The sequence below is a fragment of the Oncorhynchus nerka genome, linkage group LG10 (genome assembly GCF_034236695.1).
Source record: "Oncorhynchus nerka isolate Pitt River linkage group LG10, Oner_Uvic_2.0, whole genome shotgun sequence".
NCBI lineage: Eukaryota > Metazoa > Chordata > Actinopteri > Salmoniformes > Salmonidae > Oncorhynchus > Oncorhynchus nerka.
In genome coordinates, this window is record NC_088405.1 from 35,776,021 (window position 1) to 35,792,390 (window position 16,370).

General features: G+C 42.8%; 1 protein-coding gene across 2 annotated transcripts in view; it reads left to right on the top strand.

Moving 5' to 3' along the window:
- Window positions 1-15,656, top strand: part of pkdcca (protein kinase domain containing, cytoplasmic a) — a 37,516-nt gene extending 21,860 nt beyond the window's left edge. The window contains exons 3-7 of one of the 2 annotated variants that reach the window (XM_029669714.2): window positions 493-767; window positions 1,155-1,234; window positions 3,174-3,281; window positions 13,283-13,456; window positions 13,889-15,656. In XM_029669714.2, coding sequence (XP_029525574.1) covers window positions 493-767; window positions 1,155-1,234; window positions 3,174-3,281; window positions 13,283-13,456; window positions 13,889-13,974 — 723 coding nt within the window. In that variant the 3' untranslated portion in view covers window positions 13,975-15,656. Of the gene's footprint in view, window positions 1-492; window positions 768-1,154; window positions 1,235-3,173; window positions 3,282-12,468; window positions 13,027-13,282; window positions 13,457-13,888 lie in introns of those variants that run through there. The other variant, XM_065023263.1, reaches the window with a different exon arrangement.
- Window positions 15,657-16,370: the final 714 nt, after the last annotated feature.

Consider the following 16,370-nt stretch of genomic DNA (forward strand, 5'->3'; position numbering starts at 1 on the left):
AGTACATTAAAAAACGATTTTGTCTTTGCCCGAAAATAAATGAGCTGTTCAGCTCCTCCTCTTCACCTCTTTTCTCTCTCTCCGTCTCAATCCCTCTCTCTGTGTGGTTTAGAGTATATCTTCTATAGGTCTCAAGTCCCCCTTTCACACGTCCTCTTGCTACTCTCAGCCCTTACCCTTGCCCCCTGGACACACACAATGAGAGAGGGACACACACACACACACACGCACGCACGCACGCACGCACGCACGCACGCACGCACACACACACACACACACACACACACACACACACACACACACACAGGGTCCTCTCAGGGATTTTCTCAGGGATTTAGAGAATTACCACATAAAGAAAGTGCAGTTGCTTGCATAAACGAGGAGTTGAATGGGTTGTAAACGATGTGATGTAAATGTGTGTTAACGTTTGATTTCTCTCTCTCCCACCTCTCTCTTTATCACTTCTCTCTCTCTCTCCTCTCTCTGCTGTAGATCTGTCTGAGTCTGGTACGTCTTCTCCACTACCTGGCACACTCTCCTCTAGGCTCTGTCACCCTGCTGGACTTCAGACCACGCCAGTTTGTCTTGGTGGCGGGGGAGCTCAAAGTCACCGACCTGGACGACGCCAGCACCGAGGAGGCCCCTTGCTCACCCTCCTCCACATCAGACTGCGTCATGGAGTTTCCCGCCCGCAACTTCACCCTCCCCTGCAGCAGAGGCCGCTGCCTGGGCATCAACGAGAAGCGCAATCTCTACAACGCCTATAGGTGAGGAGCAAGCTTTTGCCATTTGACAGAAGAATCAAGACCCCCGCCATTTTAGAGGATCATCCAATTAGTTCAGCGAAGACTGGTGGGGAAGGAGTAATCCGAGGATTGGTTGGGTTCATTGCATTTCAGCCATGACAATGATTGCCTCCTCCGATTTTAGCGGCCACCAGCCTCCTCTGAATTAGTTACGTCATCGTATGAGAGTCAGGGGTACATAACAAAAAAATAATGATCTAGTCGGGTAAACACTCTAAACAGCCTACCCGACTGCTCTGAGGTGTCTGCATGGTCCAAAAATGCAATTTCAGAATGTGGGGGTGGATTTGTTGGAGTCTAAGGAATCTTGGCTGTGGTGTTTGAAACTGCGTTGATTTTGATTTCCAGGTTCTTTTTCACCTACCTGCTGCCTCACAGTGCCCCGCCCACTCTAAGACCCCTACTGGACAAGATAGTTAACTCCACAGGTGAGTGCCCACTGGGCACAGACGTCAGTTCAACTTAAATTTTTTGTATGTACACTTCATTGAGTTGTCAACTAACGTGAACTTTGAACCATGTCATTGGAGGGGGTGAAACAAATACCCCAAATCCTGAAATTCCTGTACATTGATGATTTTTGCAAATCCAATCAGTTTTCCACGTTGATTCAACGTGATCACACTATTTGTTGTTGTTGAAATGATGTGGAAACAACCTTGATTCAACCAGTTTGTGCCTAGTGGGTGTTTGTTCTCTCTCTCTTTCCCATTTCTCACTAGTTCCTGTTTGGTTTCGGGATGAAGCCACTTTAGCTACCAGTATACCTAGTCTGCCTCAGTGCTCTCTACGTTATCTGCTTAAGCTGGATCCCCTTATATCCACCCTGCCCTCTCTTTTTCTCTCTCTCCCTTTCCCCGTCTCTCTACCCTTCTCTTTGCTTCCCCGTCTCTCTACCCTTCTCTTTGCTTCCCTGTCTCTCTACCCTTCTCTTTGCTTCCCCGTCTCTCTCCCTTTCTCTTTGCTTCCCCGTCTCTCTACCCTTCTCTTTGCTTCCCTGTCTCTCTACCCTTCTCTTTGCTTCCCCGTCTCTCTACCCTTCTCTTTGCTTCCCCGTCTCTCTCCCTTTCTCTTTGCTTCCCCGTCTCTCTACCCTTCTCTTTGCTTCCCCGTCTCTCTCCCTTTCTCTTTGCTTCCCCGTCTCTCTACCCTTCTCTTTGCTTCCCCGTCTCTCTACCCTTCTCTTTGCTTCCCCGTCTCTCTACCCTTCCCTCTTTCATTCTCCCCTCCCTCCCCCTCATCCCTATCTGGCTTATCCTCAGGTTAATGGTATGTCAGCCGGGTGTTTGAGATCTGTTTTTCTGGGACACAACAGGCCGTGAAGGCGCAGGCCGCGAGGGCGGGCGGTGTGTGTCTCTGTCTGCGTGCATGTGTGTGTGCATGCATCTGTGTGTTTGTGAGTGTGTGCGCCAACTGGAGGATGAGTCAGGTGATCCTATCTCTCCCAGTCAGCCTATCGGACAGACAGCTTCACGACCTCCGAGCAGCTTTTCCTTTAAGGCGGGGGTTCTCAAACGTTTTGGGGCCAGGGACCCATTTTGTGATAGCAAATTCATCAGGGACCTCCTCATAATCAGAACAAAACTGGAGTGAGATATTTTTTTGTGTGCACAAAATTATTTTTACTAAGACTTTCCCATGACTTTGGCAGTCCATGGCCTGATGAACCAAGTCTCGAGCCCCGGGAAGGAACATTTAAAAGGCACGCCTCTTGGCATCGGAGAGATCATATTTCAGTTTTGAAGCAAATTTCCTGCAATTCTACACATTTTGACATGAGGCAGAGTGAAAACTTTGCAGTTTTATTTAAACCTTAAATCACAGTCCATTATGAAAAACATTTTTTTTTTTTTTTGAGGAATTCAAGTTTTGAGTGCGTAATAGGTGTGGGCACCAATATATCCCTGTGAGCTTCCCAGGCCCATGTTGCCCAGGGTTAAGAACATACATTCTAGATTAATATTACATTGTATTGTCTTGTATTACACCCTTTAAACTTATTCCATGGATCCCTTGGCCAAAATTGATTTAATCTGTTGTTAGTAGTAGTATTCATTAAAAAAAAAATTTAAAATCAGATCTGTCTACGTTCCCCCTGCAGTCCCTCTGCAGACCCCACTTTGAGAACCCCTGCTATAAGAATAGCCAACACAGACACAGCTCCATGTCCCTTGATGTTCAAAGACTGAGCGGCGCCTGTTTTGTTTGTGCCATTGTACACGCGTTTCAACCAGATTTTGGTTCAATTGTATGCTTTAATGTCTGTATAACAATGAGACTTAACCTTGTGATGTGGAATTTTATTTGAAGGTGTAGAGTTGAAACTGTGTTGCACTATCTGAATGTTTCTTCCTGTGTTGGTTTCAGGAGAGCTGATATGGGGGATAGATGAGACACTACTTCAGTTGGAGGAAGTGTTGCACCTGTACAGAAATGGATTTTACCTACAGAACAGCACACAGACGCACAGAGCAGGTACATATGCATGCAAACACAAATACATACATACAGTACACACACATGTGCACGCATGCACATACACACCCACCCCCACCCGCATACACAAACATGCACGCACACGCACAGCCAAACACGCATACACACTGTCATACCACAGCAAATCCAGTACATCATTCCTCTGTTCCCATGCATTCCTGTGTAAGATAACGTAATGTAATTAAACCCAGCAGTGCATCCTACACACACACTGTGCTAGATATCAGCTCATACGGTAATATAGTTACATAACTGGCTGGACTCCCCTGGACTCTCTGTGTCCTGGACTACCCCTTTCAATTGGCTATATGTCTGGGCTACTGGCATTTATCCCCTCGACGGACACACTAATGCCTAAGTCTGGGGTTGGAACTGCCACATAACAGACTGGAGGGCCCGTGAAGATGGCCATATATGGACTGCCCTTAGAGGGGCTGGTGTGTGTGTGTGTGTGTGTGTGTGTGTGTGTGTGTGTGTGTGTGTGTGTGTGTGTGTGTGTGTGTGTGTGTGTGTGTGTGTGTGTGTGTGTGTGTGTGTGTGTGTGTAGGTGAGTACGCCTAGAGGCCCAGGGGGGTGAAGTAAGGAGAGAAAGAGGGGTCTGATCAGATATGCTGCGTACAAATAGAATGAGATGAAAAAGATTCCACTTCATATAACGGGAGGGAACTCAGTGGGGGATGGGAGAGACGGACAGCTCTGGTAATCCCAGGGTGCATTTGGGGGTGGGGAGGAGGTTAGACTGAGTGAGCTCTCCCTCTCTCCCGCTCAGTTCTCATCTACTGTATGTTCTAAATCTTTCCTTCTCTATCCTTTCACCTTTCTCCATTCCTCTATCTGGAGGAGGCAGTTTTCATTTTCTAATGTTGACTTGGTGTCCCTTGCTCTTCTTCATTTACTTTCACATGCTCTTTCTCTCTCCATTCCTTCGTGTCGAATCGCCTCCCTCCATTGGCAGTGTAAAGCAGATTCAGACAGTTGTTGACTGACGAGTGTTCGCAGCCCAAGGGCCCAACACAACTGGGTCTGCTTAGCTATTCACAAAGACACTGCTGCTCCAGTAGGCCTCTCACTCCCCAGTCCGCACCTTGAGCTCCTCTCTCACTGACACAGAACAATATTACTATAACTATTACAGAGGAACACAGGCAGGGTCTTTCTCAGTGGCTACCCAGCAATCACATTTGGTTCCTTGGAAGTTGGGGGAACGTATGCTTTTGGTTTCACATTGGTTGTGGGAACAAAGCCATTCATTTACTGAATGGTAAAAATGGAATATTTTTAAGACGTTCTGAGAACAGAAGTGACAATTTAGCCTTTTCTGGGAATGTTCTTTTTTAGGTTGCCAGGAGTTTCTGAGAATGTTTTACTCTGGTTCCTTGAATGTTTTCCTGTGAGGTTTTATTAACACTATGAAAACGTAATTATAGGTTATTTGGATGTTTTTTTAATAACTTCCTTAAACTGAATGTTTCAACAAGATTAAAAAAAAAACACTGCTAGCTTATTCTGGGTTAACTCTTTTGAACTCACAGATAGGACACATAGAAATTCATTTCCTTAAGCATCATGCAACACACGTTTTTATATGGCACCAGTGAGATTCAAACCTATAATCTTCTGTTCTCTATCCATGTAATTAGTCCACTGCACCACCAGGATGGAGCTAGCGTGCCATGATGTTATGCTGTTCATTTTAGTCTATTCAAACAGACTCCATTTCAAATTAAACAAGCGCTCATTAAGATCAGGTGTGGCCAACACATTTGAACACACTTAACAAGATGGAGAAAGTATGTTAATGTTTTTAAATAACATGCATAGAACGTTTTCTGAAAGTTACTGATGTTTCCTTATGGTTTTTATGGACATTTGTATATTTTCTCAGAATATGACTTTGAATAGAACCATGGGGGAACCCGTAGGAAACGTTATGCTGAAGTACTGACATTCCCACAGACGAACGTTGCTTCTTAACGTTCTTGGACCAATTTGAGAGCATGACTTTGAATAGAACCATGGGGGAACCCGTAGGAAACGTAATGCTGAAGAACTGAAATTCCCACAGAAGAACGTTGTTTCATAAAATTCTCTGAACTATTTGAGAACATTCCCAATGCCAAACCAGTTGGAGAACATTCCTAGAACTTTTAGGAAACGTTCTGTTAAAGTAATGAAATACAGAGAACCTGAGAATGTTCCAAAGCCAAGCAACTATCCTGCACCATTCCCAGAAAGTTGTGGGAAGGTTGTATGTACTGTAGGGCTGTTGCGGTGACCGTATCACTGCTACACCTGAAGGCAATCAAATTCTACGTGACCGTTTAGTCACTGTAATTAGGCTTCTCCAAGCTCTGATGCTGCTGCTGGTCATTAGTAGCCTACCAAACTTGCCAACTGCCTGGCACTCAGCACTCTCTAATCACTTTGACATCAATGCAAATGTAATTGGAAATCTAATCAAAGTTTGGGGAAGATCATTTTCACCTTAAAAATGCACCTTTATAATAAAAACATTACATGCATAATCACATTTGTAGTCACTTTTGAAAATTGTGTTTTCACGCTAATAGCCTACTCCCTTGTGTTTGCGCTTATAATGTGAATAAATAGCCTAATAGTTTATCAACATTCTAAGATAAACGTTCTGATCTGTTGCGTTAGCCTCATTGCTTGAAAATGTTTTTTTGATGATAGTGGTTGTGTTAATTTGGGATCTATCGCATCCCACAACTGTCCCAGACTATGTTTGGAATATTTATTTCTCCCACAGAATAGAGTAGGTCAACCTTTGTACTGGGGGATAGTAGATTGACATAGGCTAGTGTTTTTGCTGTTCGTTAGGCCTACTCATCTTGTTGGCTGACGAAAAGTAAATGTGGACAGTTTTTCCAACATCTTCAATATGCACCTCGGAATTGGTTAAGGATGCGTGCAGTTGCGTTCCCGATATGTCTGTCTTCACTTGTAGCCTGTGAGAAAGACCCGTAGCCATGTGAGTGAGAGGTGCTTCGGGGCATGCACTCAGGGAGAAGGGCTGCAAAAGGCATGGATTGTTTTAGGGTGCATTACGCCCACACAAAGGGGATGCCGTCGGGAAATTCTCACAATGTGAATGAAAGACTGATGAAGTGTGTACAGCCTGCGCAAAAAACTAAGCAGAGCTCTTGTCTTTCAAGTGACTTTACTCAAATCGTCATTAGAATCTCATCATGCAGCCTTACAATGTATTAAAAAACAAAACATATAGCACAACGTTTGTAAAACAACTAAAACAACTAAAGTTACATTAATAAGAAGTATATTGGAATACCTATTTATTTTTTAACTGCTCAACACAGTAGCCACATGTGCGAATTCCCTCAAATCGTTTGGAGAAAATATCCTTTCCATTTTATTCAGCTTTGTTAAATTTAATTCTTCATACTATAAAATAATGTAAAATAATGCCATGGAATTCTAAACAAATCTTGTCTGCTAAATGAGCCAGTGTAGCTTACAGCCATATGGCATAACCAGATCAGGACCTAACATAAGGACAACTCACAGTATCTTATTCTGTTCTTCTGAAATATGCTATATTTTCTTCATATCATGTTTCTTTAGATCTGTCTAAAATAAATAATGGATTTATTGTGAAGGTGTAGACTATATTACATGGATTTATTAGACTTTCTAAAATGCAGATGTTCCAAAGGTCTGCATCAGTGGCTTGAGGTGGAAGCCAGGAGATGCTAAATGTGTATATGTTAATTAACGGTCAATTACCATGAGACTGACAGTTATTTGCTTGACAATCACCAGCTGGTGAAATTTTGTGACCGCCACAGCCCTAGTTGTATGCAAACTAACCATAGGACAACCACGCTCTCACCAAGCTCTAAGAAACATATGGTTCTCAGAACGTTATGTGTTTGCTGGGGAAGTGTTCGCCCATGCAGGGCTTCCCTGTGGAATGTGGCCTTGCATCATGTGATTTTTCTGCAATTACACACATGGACATGCCTACTTCCTTGCGCCCTCCTTCCCTTCATTCCTCCATCCCTCCCCTTCCTTCTCCCTGTCATGCCATTCCTGGAGCTATTAAGTCCTACATTTGCAGAAAGTGAGAGCTACGTTAAGCATTTAAATATGGCCATAAAGTGTCCAATTGTTGTAGTTATTGATTGTCTGCTGCCATGCATGCAGGGGGGCCAGCTTGTGTATGTGTGTGTGTGTGTGTGTGTGTGTGTGTGTGTGTGTGTGTGTGTGTGTGTGTGTGTGTGTGTGTGTGTGTGTGTGTGTGTGTGTGTGTTTGCGTGCGTGCGTGTGTGCGTGCGTGCGTGTGTGCGTGCGTGTACCTCCACATAATAAATCGCGGACAGGTGTGCCTGGAGAGACATACTCTCCTTTCCCCCCTCCCTCCATTTAAAGGCCATCTTTCTTCCTCCTCTTCAAACAGGCATGTAAACCCTCCCTGTAAATCACCAGAACTACTCCTGGTCCAGCCAGGCATGACACTTAAAAAAAAGAGAAGTAGAGAAACAAAGTAGGTAACGGAGAGAGAAAGTGAAAGAAAGAGAAAGCTGGACTCAATGATTCATGCTTCATAGGCTGGGGGGCTTTTAAAGGAGCGGGGGGACTTGCTTTGAGCTGCCCTTCTCATTAGGCCCATTGTCACAGTCCTGTGAAGCTTAGTTAAACCCACAGAAGAGAGGAAAAGTGGATCCTGATTGTGTAGAGGAAGTACAGATGCTCAAACTGCTTCATGTACAGCATGAATGCTGTCTCAGTTAAAATCACAACTTATAGGTTATTGAAATAATGATTTATTTGCTGATTCATGGAGCCATACTAACCAGTACATACATACATTCATTATCATACACATACCGTGCCTTCGGGAAAGTATTCAAACCCCTTGACTTTTTTAAACATTTTGTTACGTTACAGCTTTATTCTAAAATGGATTAAATTGTTTTTTCCCCCCTCATCAATCTACACACAATACCCCATAATGACAAAGCACACAGTTACATTTTTTCCCCCTCATTTATTAAACATAAAAAAAACTCTAATTTCACATTTCCATAAGTATTCAGACCCTTTACTCAGTACTTTGTTCAAGCACCTTCGGGTGCTGTGTGTGTTTAGGGTCATTGTCCTGTAGGAAGGTGAACCATCGCCCCAGTCTGTCCTGAGTGCTCTGGAGCAGGTTTTCATCAAGGATCTCTCTATACTTTGCTCTGTTCATCTTTCCCTCGATCCTGACTAGTCTCTCAGTCCCTGCCACTGAAAAACATCCCCACAGCATGATGCTGCCCCCACCATGCATCGCCGTAGGGATGGTGCCAGGTTTCCTCCAGACGTGACGCTTGGCATTCAGGCAAAAGAGATCCATCTTTGTTTCATCAGACCAAAGAATCTTGTTTCTCATGGTCTGAGAGTCTTTATGTGACTTTTGGAACACTCCAAGCGGGCTGTCATGTGCCTTTTACTGGCCACTCTACCATAAAGGCCTGATTGGTGGAGTGCTGCAGAGATGGCTGTCCTTCTGGAAGGTTCTCTAGAGTTCTTTCAGAGTGACCATCGGGTTCTTGGTCACCTCCCTGAGGTCAGCTCTAGGAAGATTCTTGGTGGTTCCAAACTTGTTCCATTTATGAATGATGGCCACTGTGTTCTTGGGGACTTCAATGCTGCAGAAATGTTTTGTTACCCATCCCCAGATCTGTGCCTCAACACAATCCTGACCTGGAGCTCTACGGACAATTACTTCAAATCGGACAATTACAATTACTTCAAATCAAATCAGTTAGTAGTTAGTAGTTATTCGACCTCATGGGTTGGTTTTTGCTCTGACATACACTGTCAACTGTGGGACCTTATATAGACAGGTGTGTGCCTTTCCAAATCGTGTTAAATCAATTGAATTTACCACAGGTGGACTCCAATCAAGTTGTAGAAACATCTCAAGGATGATCAATGGAAACAGGATGCACCTGAGCTCAATTTCGAGTCTCAAAGCAAAGTGTCTGAATACTTATGTAAATGAGGTATTTCTGTTATTTATTTTAATAAATTTGCAAAAATGTCTAAAAACCTGTTTTCACTTTGTCATTATGGGGTATTGTGTGTAGATTGATGAACATTTTTAGATATATTTAATATTTAATCAATTTTAGAATAAGGCTGTAACGTAACAAAATGTGGAAAAAGTCAGGGGGTCTGAATACTTCCCCAAGGCACTGTACATACATGCACAAGCATGCAAGCACACACATACAAGCACACACAGACGCACACACACACGCACACACACACACACACACACACACACACACACACACACACACACACACATGGCTATCCTGCTGACTGGACTGTGTAGAGTGTGGTTTCTAGCCATTAGAACCACAGTGTAATCATAGCCATTTGGGATGAGACAGAGGAAAACCTCACTATTAGCATCCTAAGACCAGCATAACAATGGCCTGTAATCATAGTCAGTGATGTTTCTAACCACTAGAAAAAGTAGCATAGAACAATTGTGTTTTATTTTACTTAACTTCGTGAGAATGACAATTGCCACACATCAATCAAGCTACATATGCAGGATCTTAATTTGATCACCCTGTCGCAGGAGAACTTTCAGGGAATTTAAAACTCGTTGTGTATTTGACATTTAAAAAGGCTTCTGAAGTTTGTAATTTCCACTTAGAAATTTCAGACTTGATTTTCTCTCACAAAAAAATGTATCAGCCCCTACAAAAATGTCCATTAATATGAATATAATCCACATAATAATTCACATTTACTGTTGCTGCAGGATTATTTTCCTGCTGTAGAAAACACTCAAATCCAGAGCATGACCATGTATCATATACAATTGTTGAAGTTTGATCATTCAAACTACTTACTGATACTTGTATACGGTTAGTTGCATCTAAGTTGCAAAGACTGTTCCACAGGTAGCCATGCACTGAATAGGATCTTTTCCATCTCAGATCCAGCTAACCATGTCTGGTCGGGCTTAATCAGTAATGTACCCTGGTTGTACATTATGTCTATGTAGTTATTGTTCCACGTGTGTTCCACACTCTGAGATATAAGACTTGCTCTACTGAGCATAAAACCCAGGACACTAAAACAGGCTATTCTAATAGAGAAAAATACCTTGAATTTGTACAACATACAGCTATTAACAGTTGGCTACCAGCAGTAGTTTGATATGGGCCTGGGCAAAGGAAAACTATTTAGTTCTATTGACTTTACTGTACATTTGTTTCGTATTTTAGATTTATGTTTTTGCTTTTATTTATTGTTCGTCGACAAACGTACAGTTGAAGTCGGAAGTTTACCTACACTAAGGTTGGAGTCATTAAAACTCATTTTTCAACCACTCCACAAATTTCTTGTTAGCAAACTATAGTTTTGGCAAGTCGGTTAGGACATCTACTTTGTGCATGACACAAGTCATTTTTCCAACAATTGTTTACAGACAGATTCTTTCACTTATAATTCACTGTATCACAATTCCAGTGGGTCAGAAGTTTACATACACTAAGTTGACTGTGCCTTTAAACAGCTTGGAAAATTATGTCATGGCTTTAGAAGCTTCTGATAGGCTAATTGACATCATTTGAGTCAATTGGAGGTGTACCTGTGGATGTATTTCAAGGCCTACCGTCAAACTCAGTGCCTCCTTTGCTTGACATGGGAAAATCTAAAGAAATCAACCAAGACCGATTTTTTTTTTTTTTTGTAGACCTCCACAAGTCTGGTTCATCCTTGGGAGCAATTTCCAAATGCCTGAAGGAACCACGTTCATCTGTACAAATAATAGTATGCAAGTATAAACATCATGGTACCACGCAGCCGTCATACCGCTCAGGAAGGAGACGTGTTCTGTCTCCTAGAGATGAACGTACTTTGGTGCGAAAAGTACAAATCAATCCCAGAACAACAGCAAAGGACCTTGTGAAGATTCTGGAGGAAACAGGTACAAAAGTATCTATATCCACAGTAAAACAAGTCCTATATCGACATAACCTGAAAGGCCGCTCAGCAAGGAAGAAGCCACTGCTCCAAAACCGCCATAAAAAATCCAGACTTTGGTTTGAAATTGCACATGAGGACAAAGATCTTACTTTTTGGAGAAATGTCCTCTGGTCTGATGAAACAAAAATAGAACTGTTGGCCATAATGACCATCATTATGATTGGAGTAAAAAAGGGGAGGCTTGCAAGCCGAAGAACACCATCACAACCGTGAAGCACGGGGGTGGCAGCATCATGTTGTGGGGGTGCTTTGCTGCAGGAGGGACTGATGCACTTCACAAAATAGATGGCATCATGAGGGAGGACAATTATGTGGATATATTGAAGCAACATCTCAAGACATCAGTCAGGCAGGAAGTTAAAGCTTGGTCGCAAATGGGTCTTCCAAATGGACAATGACCCCCCCACCATACTTCCAAAGTTGTGGCAAAATGGCTTAAGGACAACAAAGTCAAGGTATTGGAGTGGCCATCACAAAGCCCTGACCTCAAACCTATAGAACATTTGTGGGCAGAACTGAAAAAGCATGTGCGAGCAAGGAGGCCTACAAACCTGACTCAGTTACACCAGCTCAGTCAGGAGGTGTGGGCCAAAATTCACCCAACTTATTGTGAGAAGCTTGTGGAAGGCTATCCGAAATGTTGGACCCAAGTTAAACAATTTAAAGGCAATGCTACCAAATACTAATTGAGTGTATGTGAACTTCTGACCCACTGGGAATGTGATGAAAGAAATAAAAGCTGAAATAAATAATTCTCTCTGCAATTATTCTGACATTTCACATTCTTAAAATAAAGTGGTGATCCTAACTGACCTAAGGCAGTGAACTTTTACTCGGAATAAATGTCAGGAATTGTGAAAAATTGAGTTTAAATGTATTTGGCTAAGGTGTATGTGAACTTCTGACTTGATCTGTATATTGTTAGTGGATCCTCAGGGGAACTCTGAATCTGGTTAAAATAATCTTGATCTTTTTTCATTCACTCTATTATACAATTTGATGAAAGTTATGTTACTGTATTGCCATGGTAAATGCACATTTAAATTGCAATTTAGGTCTACACATGTATTACATCGAAATGTAATCTCATTTGATTTGTATGTTTTAAATCAATCGCCCTTTTCTATTTTAGGGATCCTGAGTAACGCAGCGGTCTAAGGCACTGCATAGCAGAGATAGAGGCATCACTACAGACCCGGGTTCGATCCCGGGCTGTATCACAACCGGCCGTGATCAGGAGTCCCATAGGTCGGTGCACAATTGGCCGTGTCGTCTGGGTTAGGCCGGGGTAGGCGTTCATTGTAAAGAAGAATTTGTTCTTAACTTACTTACCTGATTAAATAAAGGTTAAAAAATATATATACAGTATATATAATAATATTTTAAAGTGTCCCGTTTAAGATTTAGGATTAGAATGATAAAAACAGAGAAGACAAATAGAGAGAAGAGAAATAATTTTAGAGGTATTCTAGTGTGGTCCTCATTCCTGGGCCCTTCAGACCACTCTCCCTTTATCTCTCTCTCCCCCCTTTCTCTCTTCTGCTCTCTCTGTCACTCCTGAGTTCAGTTTGCCCAGGGTCGCGGTTGCCATGGCAACCATTGTAGAAAAGTGGCCTTTAACAATGTGTGTCAGACAGTTAGTGGGGCAAAGGGAGGGTGAGAGAGGAGAAGGGGAGTGTGAGTGTGTGTGTGTCTGTGTGTGTGTGTGTGGGGGGGGGTTGAGAGGGGGGTGGCGTCGAGGATCACAGAAGACATGTCAGCCTCTCACTCCCCAATAGCTCCATGGCACTCCCTCTGATAGACAGACAAAACAGAGCCCCGACCCTCACACTATGACCTACCTCATTACACGCGTGCAGGACCCTCAGTGCATCTACACCCTGCCAGTGACAGACACACGCACACGCACATCCTTCCTTGCTAACTAAATTCCTTCTCCGCTGCAGACTATAAGCGTGTAGTGGATGCCTCTATTCCTGGGGAGAACTACCGCTGCTGGCCTTCCTATCAGCACGATGGATGTCTGCTGTCAGTCTACAGCATCACAGAGGCTATTGGTGTATGTGAGAGCCACGCCCAGTGCCGAGCATTTGTACTGACCAATCAGACAACCTGGACAGGTAAGAGTTAAATGAATGTGTTCACGCTACAGTGTTATCATTGTATTGTACACACACACACACACACACACACACACACACACACACACACACACACACACACACACACACACACTTAATTGGAGCTCAGTCTGGAGGGAGCACATCAGCATGGCAATCACTAATCGTTATTGAACCAGGCCAGCACTTTCACATTCATTCTCTTCACTCTTCATCCTCTCCTCCCCTGTCATACAGTATATCTCTCACCGCATCTCTGGCATTGTACGATTGTCATCGCATTCATGCAATTAACCAACCATACATTGTAGAAGGGAAGCACGTGCTAGGGTACATTCCGTTCATTTAACATAAAGTCTTCAACTTTACGGTCTCTCCTACTTTTCTACTTTTTATTCACGTTTACTTTTTTTTATTCTTCTCTGTCTACAGGTCACCAGCTTGTATTCTTCAAGACAGGCCCTGCCAGTCTAAACTCTGCCAAGGGACGGGTCACCTACGTCAGAGTGGGCAGCTGAACCAAAGCAGAGGGAGGAGACTTAACTACCAAACCTTCCTCTGATTGGCTAACCTGATCCTGGGGCATGCCCTCACAGCATAGTGAGCCACCCCATTGGATGGGTCGGGCAGAGGGAGTGTAAGATGGATCCTAGACCACACCCTCCAGTGTGAACCTCTATGGGCTGTAAAGAAGGCTAACCCAAACCAGCTCCTGCTGAAGTGCAATAATAACTCAAGGAGAACATTTATCATAACATAGATGTTGATGATCTGTCCTCCATTCAATGCTTAAACGTGACTATTTTTCGGGTTGTGCAGAGGCTTTTAGCTCAGGGTATGCTGAGGTTACCCTCCTAGCTAAGAGGGGTGAGAATGTATCCCTGTGGTCAGATGCCCCTCCTGTGCCCACTAAACTACCTTCACATATCTGGTCAAAAGGATCTCCTTCTGGTTTAATCCTTATTCTGTGAAGGTTTCGAGGCGGCCTCAGGAAAGGTACTCAACAAACACATTCCAGGAAAACTTCCAAATTAGTGTTGGGTTCAATCTGTATCGCTGAAGGTCAGTGCTATAGCGTGATTTAAATGTAAAGGCAGTGTTCCCGCGTGAGCGGAGATTGCATTCCCGGTAAAGACTGCGTATGTCGGCTCAAACGGAAATGACCTTTACATTTTAGCGATACAGACTGAATCGAGCCCTAGGACTAGTTCAATAGTGTGTCTTCATGCCATGTTCAGGCTTTATTCTAAGGTTCAGGCTTTAACAAAGGTATTGGCAAAGGACGGATGTTCCAGTGTTACTGTGACGTCTTAGTCAGTGAATAAGCTCTTGTTTTTTAAAAATTCTCTGACGCCTGAGTGTTGCTCAGACTTTCTCCCTCCTTCCCGACCCTGTCTCTCTCTCTCGCTCTATTTCCTTTCCCTTCCTCAGTCTTGTGTTAGATCCACAGCACTTTTCGATTAAGTCAAACAGGGGTTCTCTATGCTTTCAAAAAGCAACTCAATAAGCGATCGATTTCCACGTCTTAGTGGCTGAAGAATCTGTTCTTATAGAACAGGGGATTGTAACAGCTGAGTTATCAGATCAAATATCTTTCATTTCAATCCTATGTTGATGAAAACAAAGGCATTGTTCTCATATGGGAAAATCAAGGACTTGTTTGGAATATTGTGTCATTGTTGATTTTGCATGTTGACCAAATGTAATGTAGTGTAGTGACCTCCTTGAGAGGGTCACTTTTTTGATCATTTTGTATTTATTGAGGACAGTGTGTGTTGGCTCCTGTCCCACTCCTGGGTCGCGTTCATTAGGCACCAAACGGAACAAAAGGGACTAAAACAGGAAGGGATTACCCAAACTTGTCCAAAATAAATTCTAATTTTCGTTTTCTGTTGCAAAACGCTTTGCAATGGTTTGCCCTAATGAATATGACCCTGGGTTTAGAGCAAACACAGCAGGAAGTAATCTCCATCTATTCTAATTTCCTAAGGAAATGTGACATGAACCTTTAGATAAATAATCAGACAAGTATCAAAGAGCTCTTGCTTTCAGTGAAAGCAGAACATTGTGATTTTTTTAAACCAAAAGTGAATTCTACAAAAGCTTTAACACTGTGTATGCTGTTCATTGATGTATATAATGATGACAATGACGAGATGGCTATTTTTATATGGAAAAATACAACACTTGTGGCAAATGAGACATTTGTGTGTGTGTGTGTGTTGGTGTGTGTGTGTGTGTGTGTGTCTCTCTCTCTCTCTCTTTCTGTGTGTGTGTCTGTGATTATTTGAGTTACAGATCTTTTTATTTAATTACAGAAAAACCCTATGTAGTATATACAGTGCATTTGGAAAACATTTTGTCACGTTACATTCTTATCTTAAATGGATGAAATATATTTCCCCCTCATCAATCTACATACAATAAACCCATAATGAAAAAGCAAAAACTGTTTTTTTATGTTAGCAAAGTTATAAATAAATGGAAAACTGAAATACCTTATTTACAGTATTCACACCCTTTGCTATGAGACTCGAAATTGAGCTCAGGTGCATCCTGTTTCCATGGATCATCCTTGAGATGTTTCTACAACTTGATTGGAGTCCACCTGTGGTAAATTCAAATGATTGGACACGATTTGGAAAGGCACACACCTGTCTATATAAGGTCCCACAGTTGACAGTGTATGTCAGAGCAAAAACCAACCCATGAGGTCAAAGTAATTGTCCGTAGAGCTCCAAGACAGGATTGTGTCGAAGCACAGAACTGGGGAAGGGTACCAAAACATTTCTGCAACATTCAAGGTCCCAAAGAACAGAGTGGCCTCCATCATTCTTAAATGGAAGAAGTTTGGAACCACCAAGACTCTTCCCAGAGCTGGTTGCCCGGCCAAACTGACTAATCGGGGAAGAAG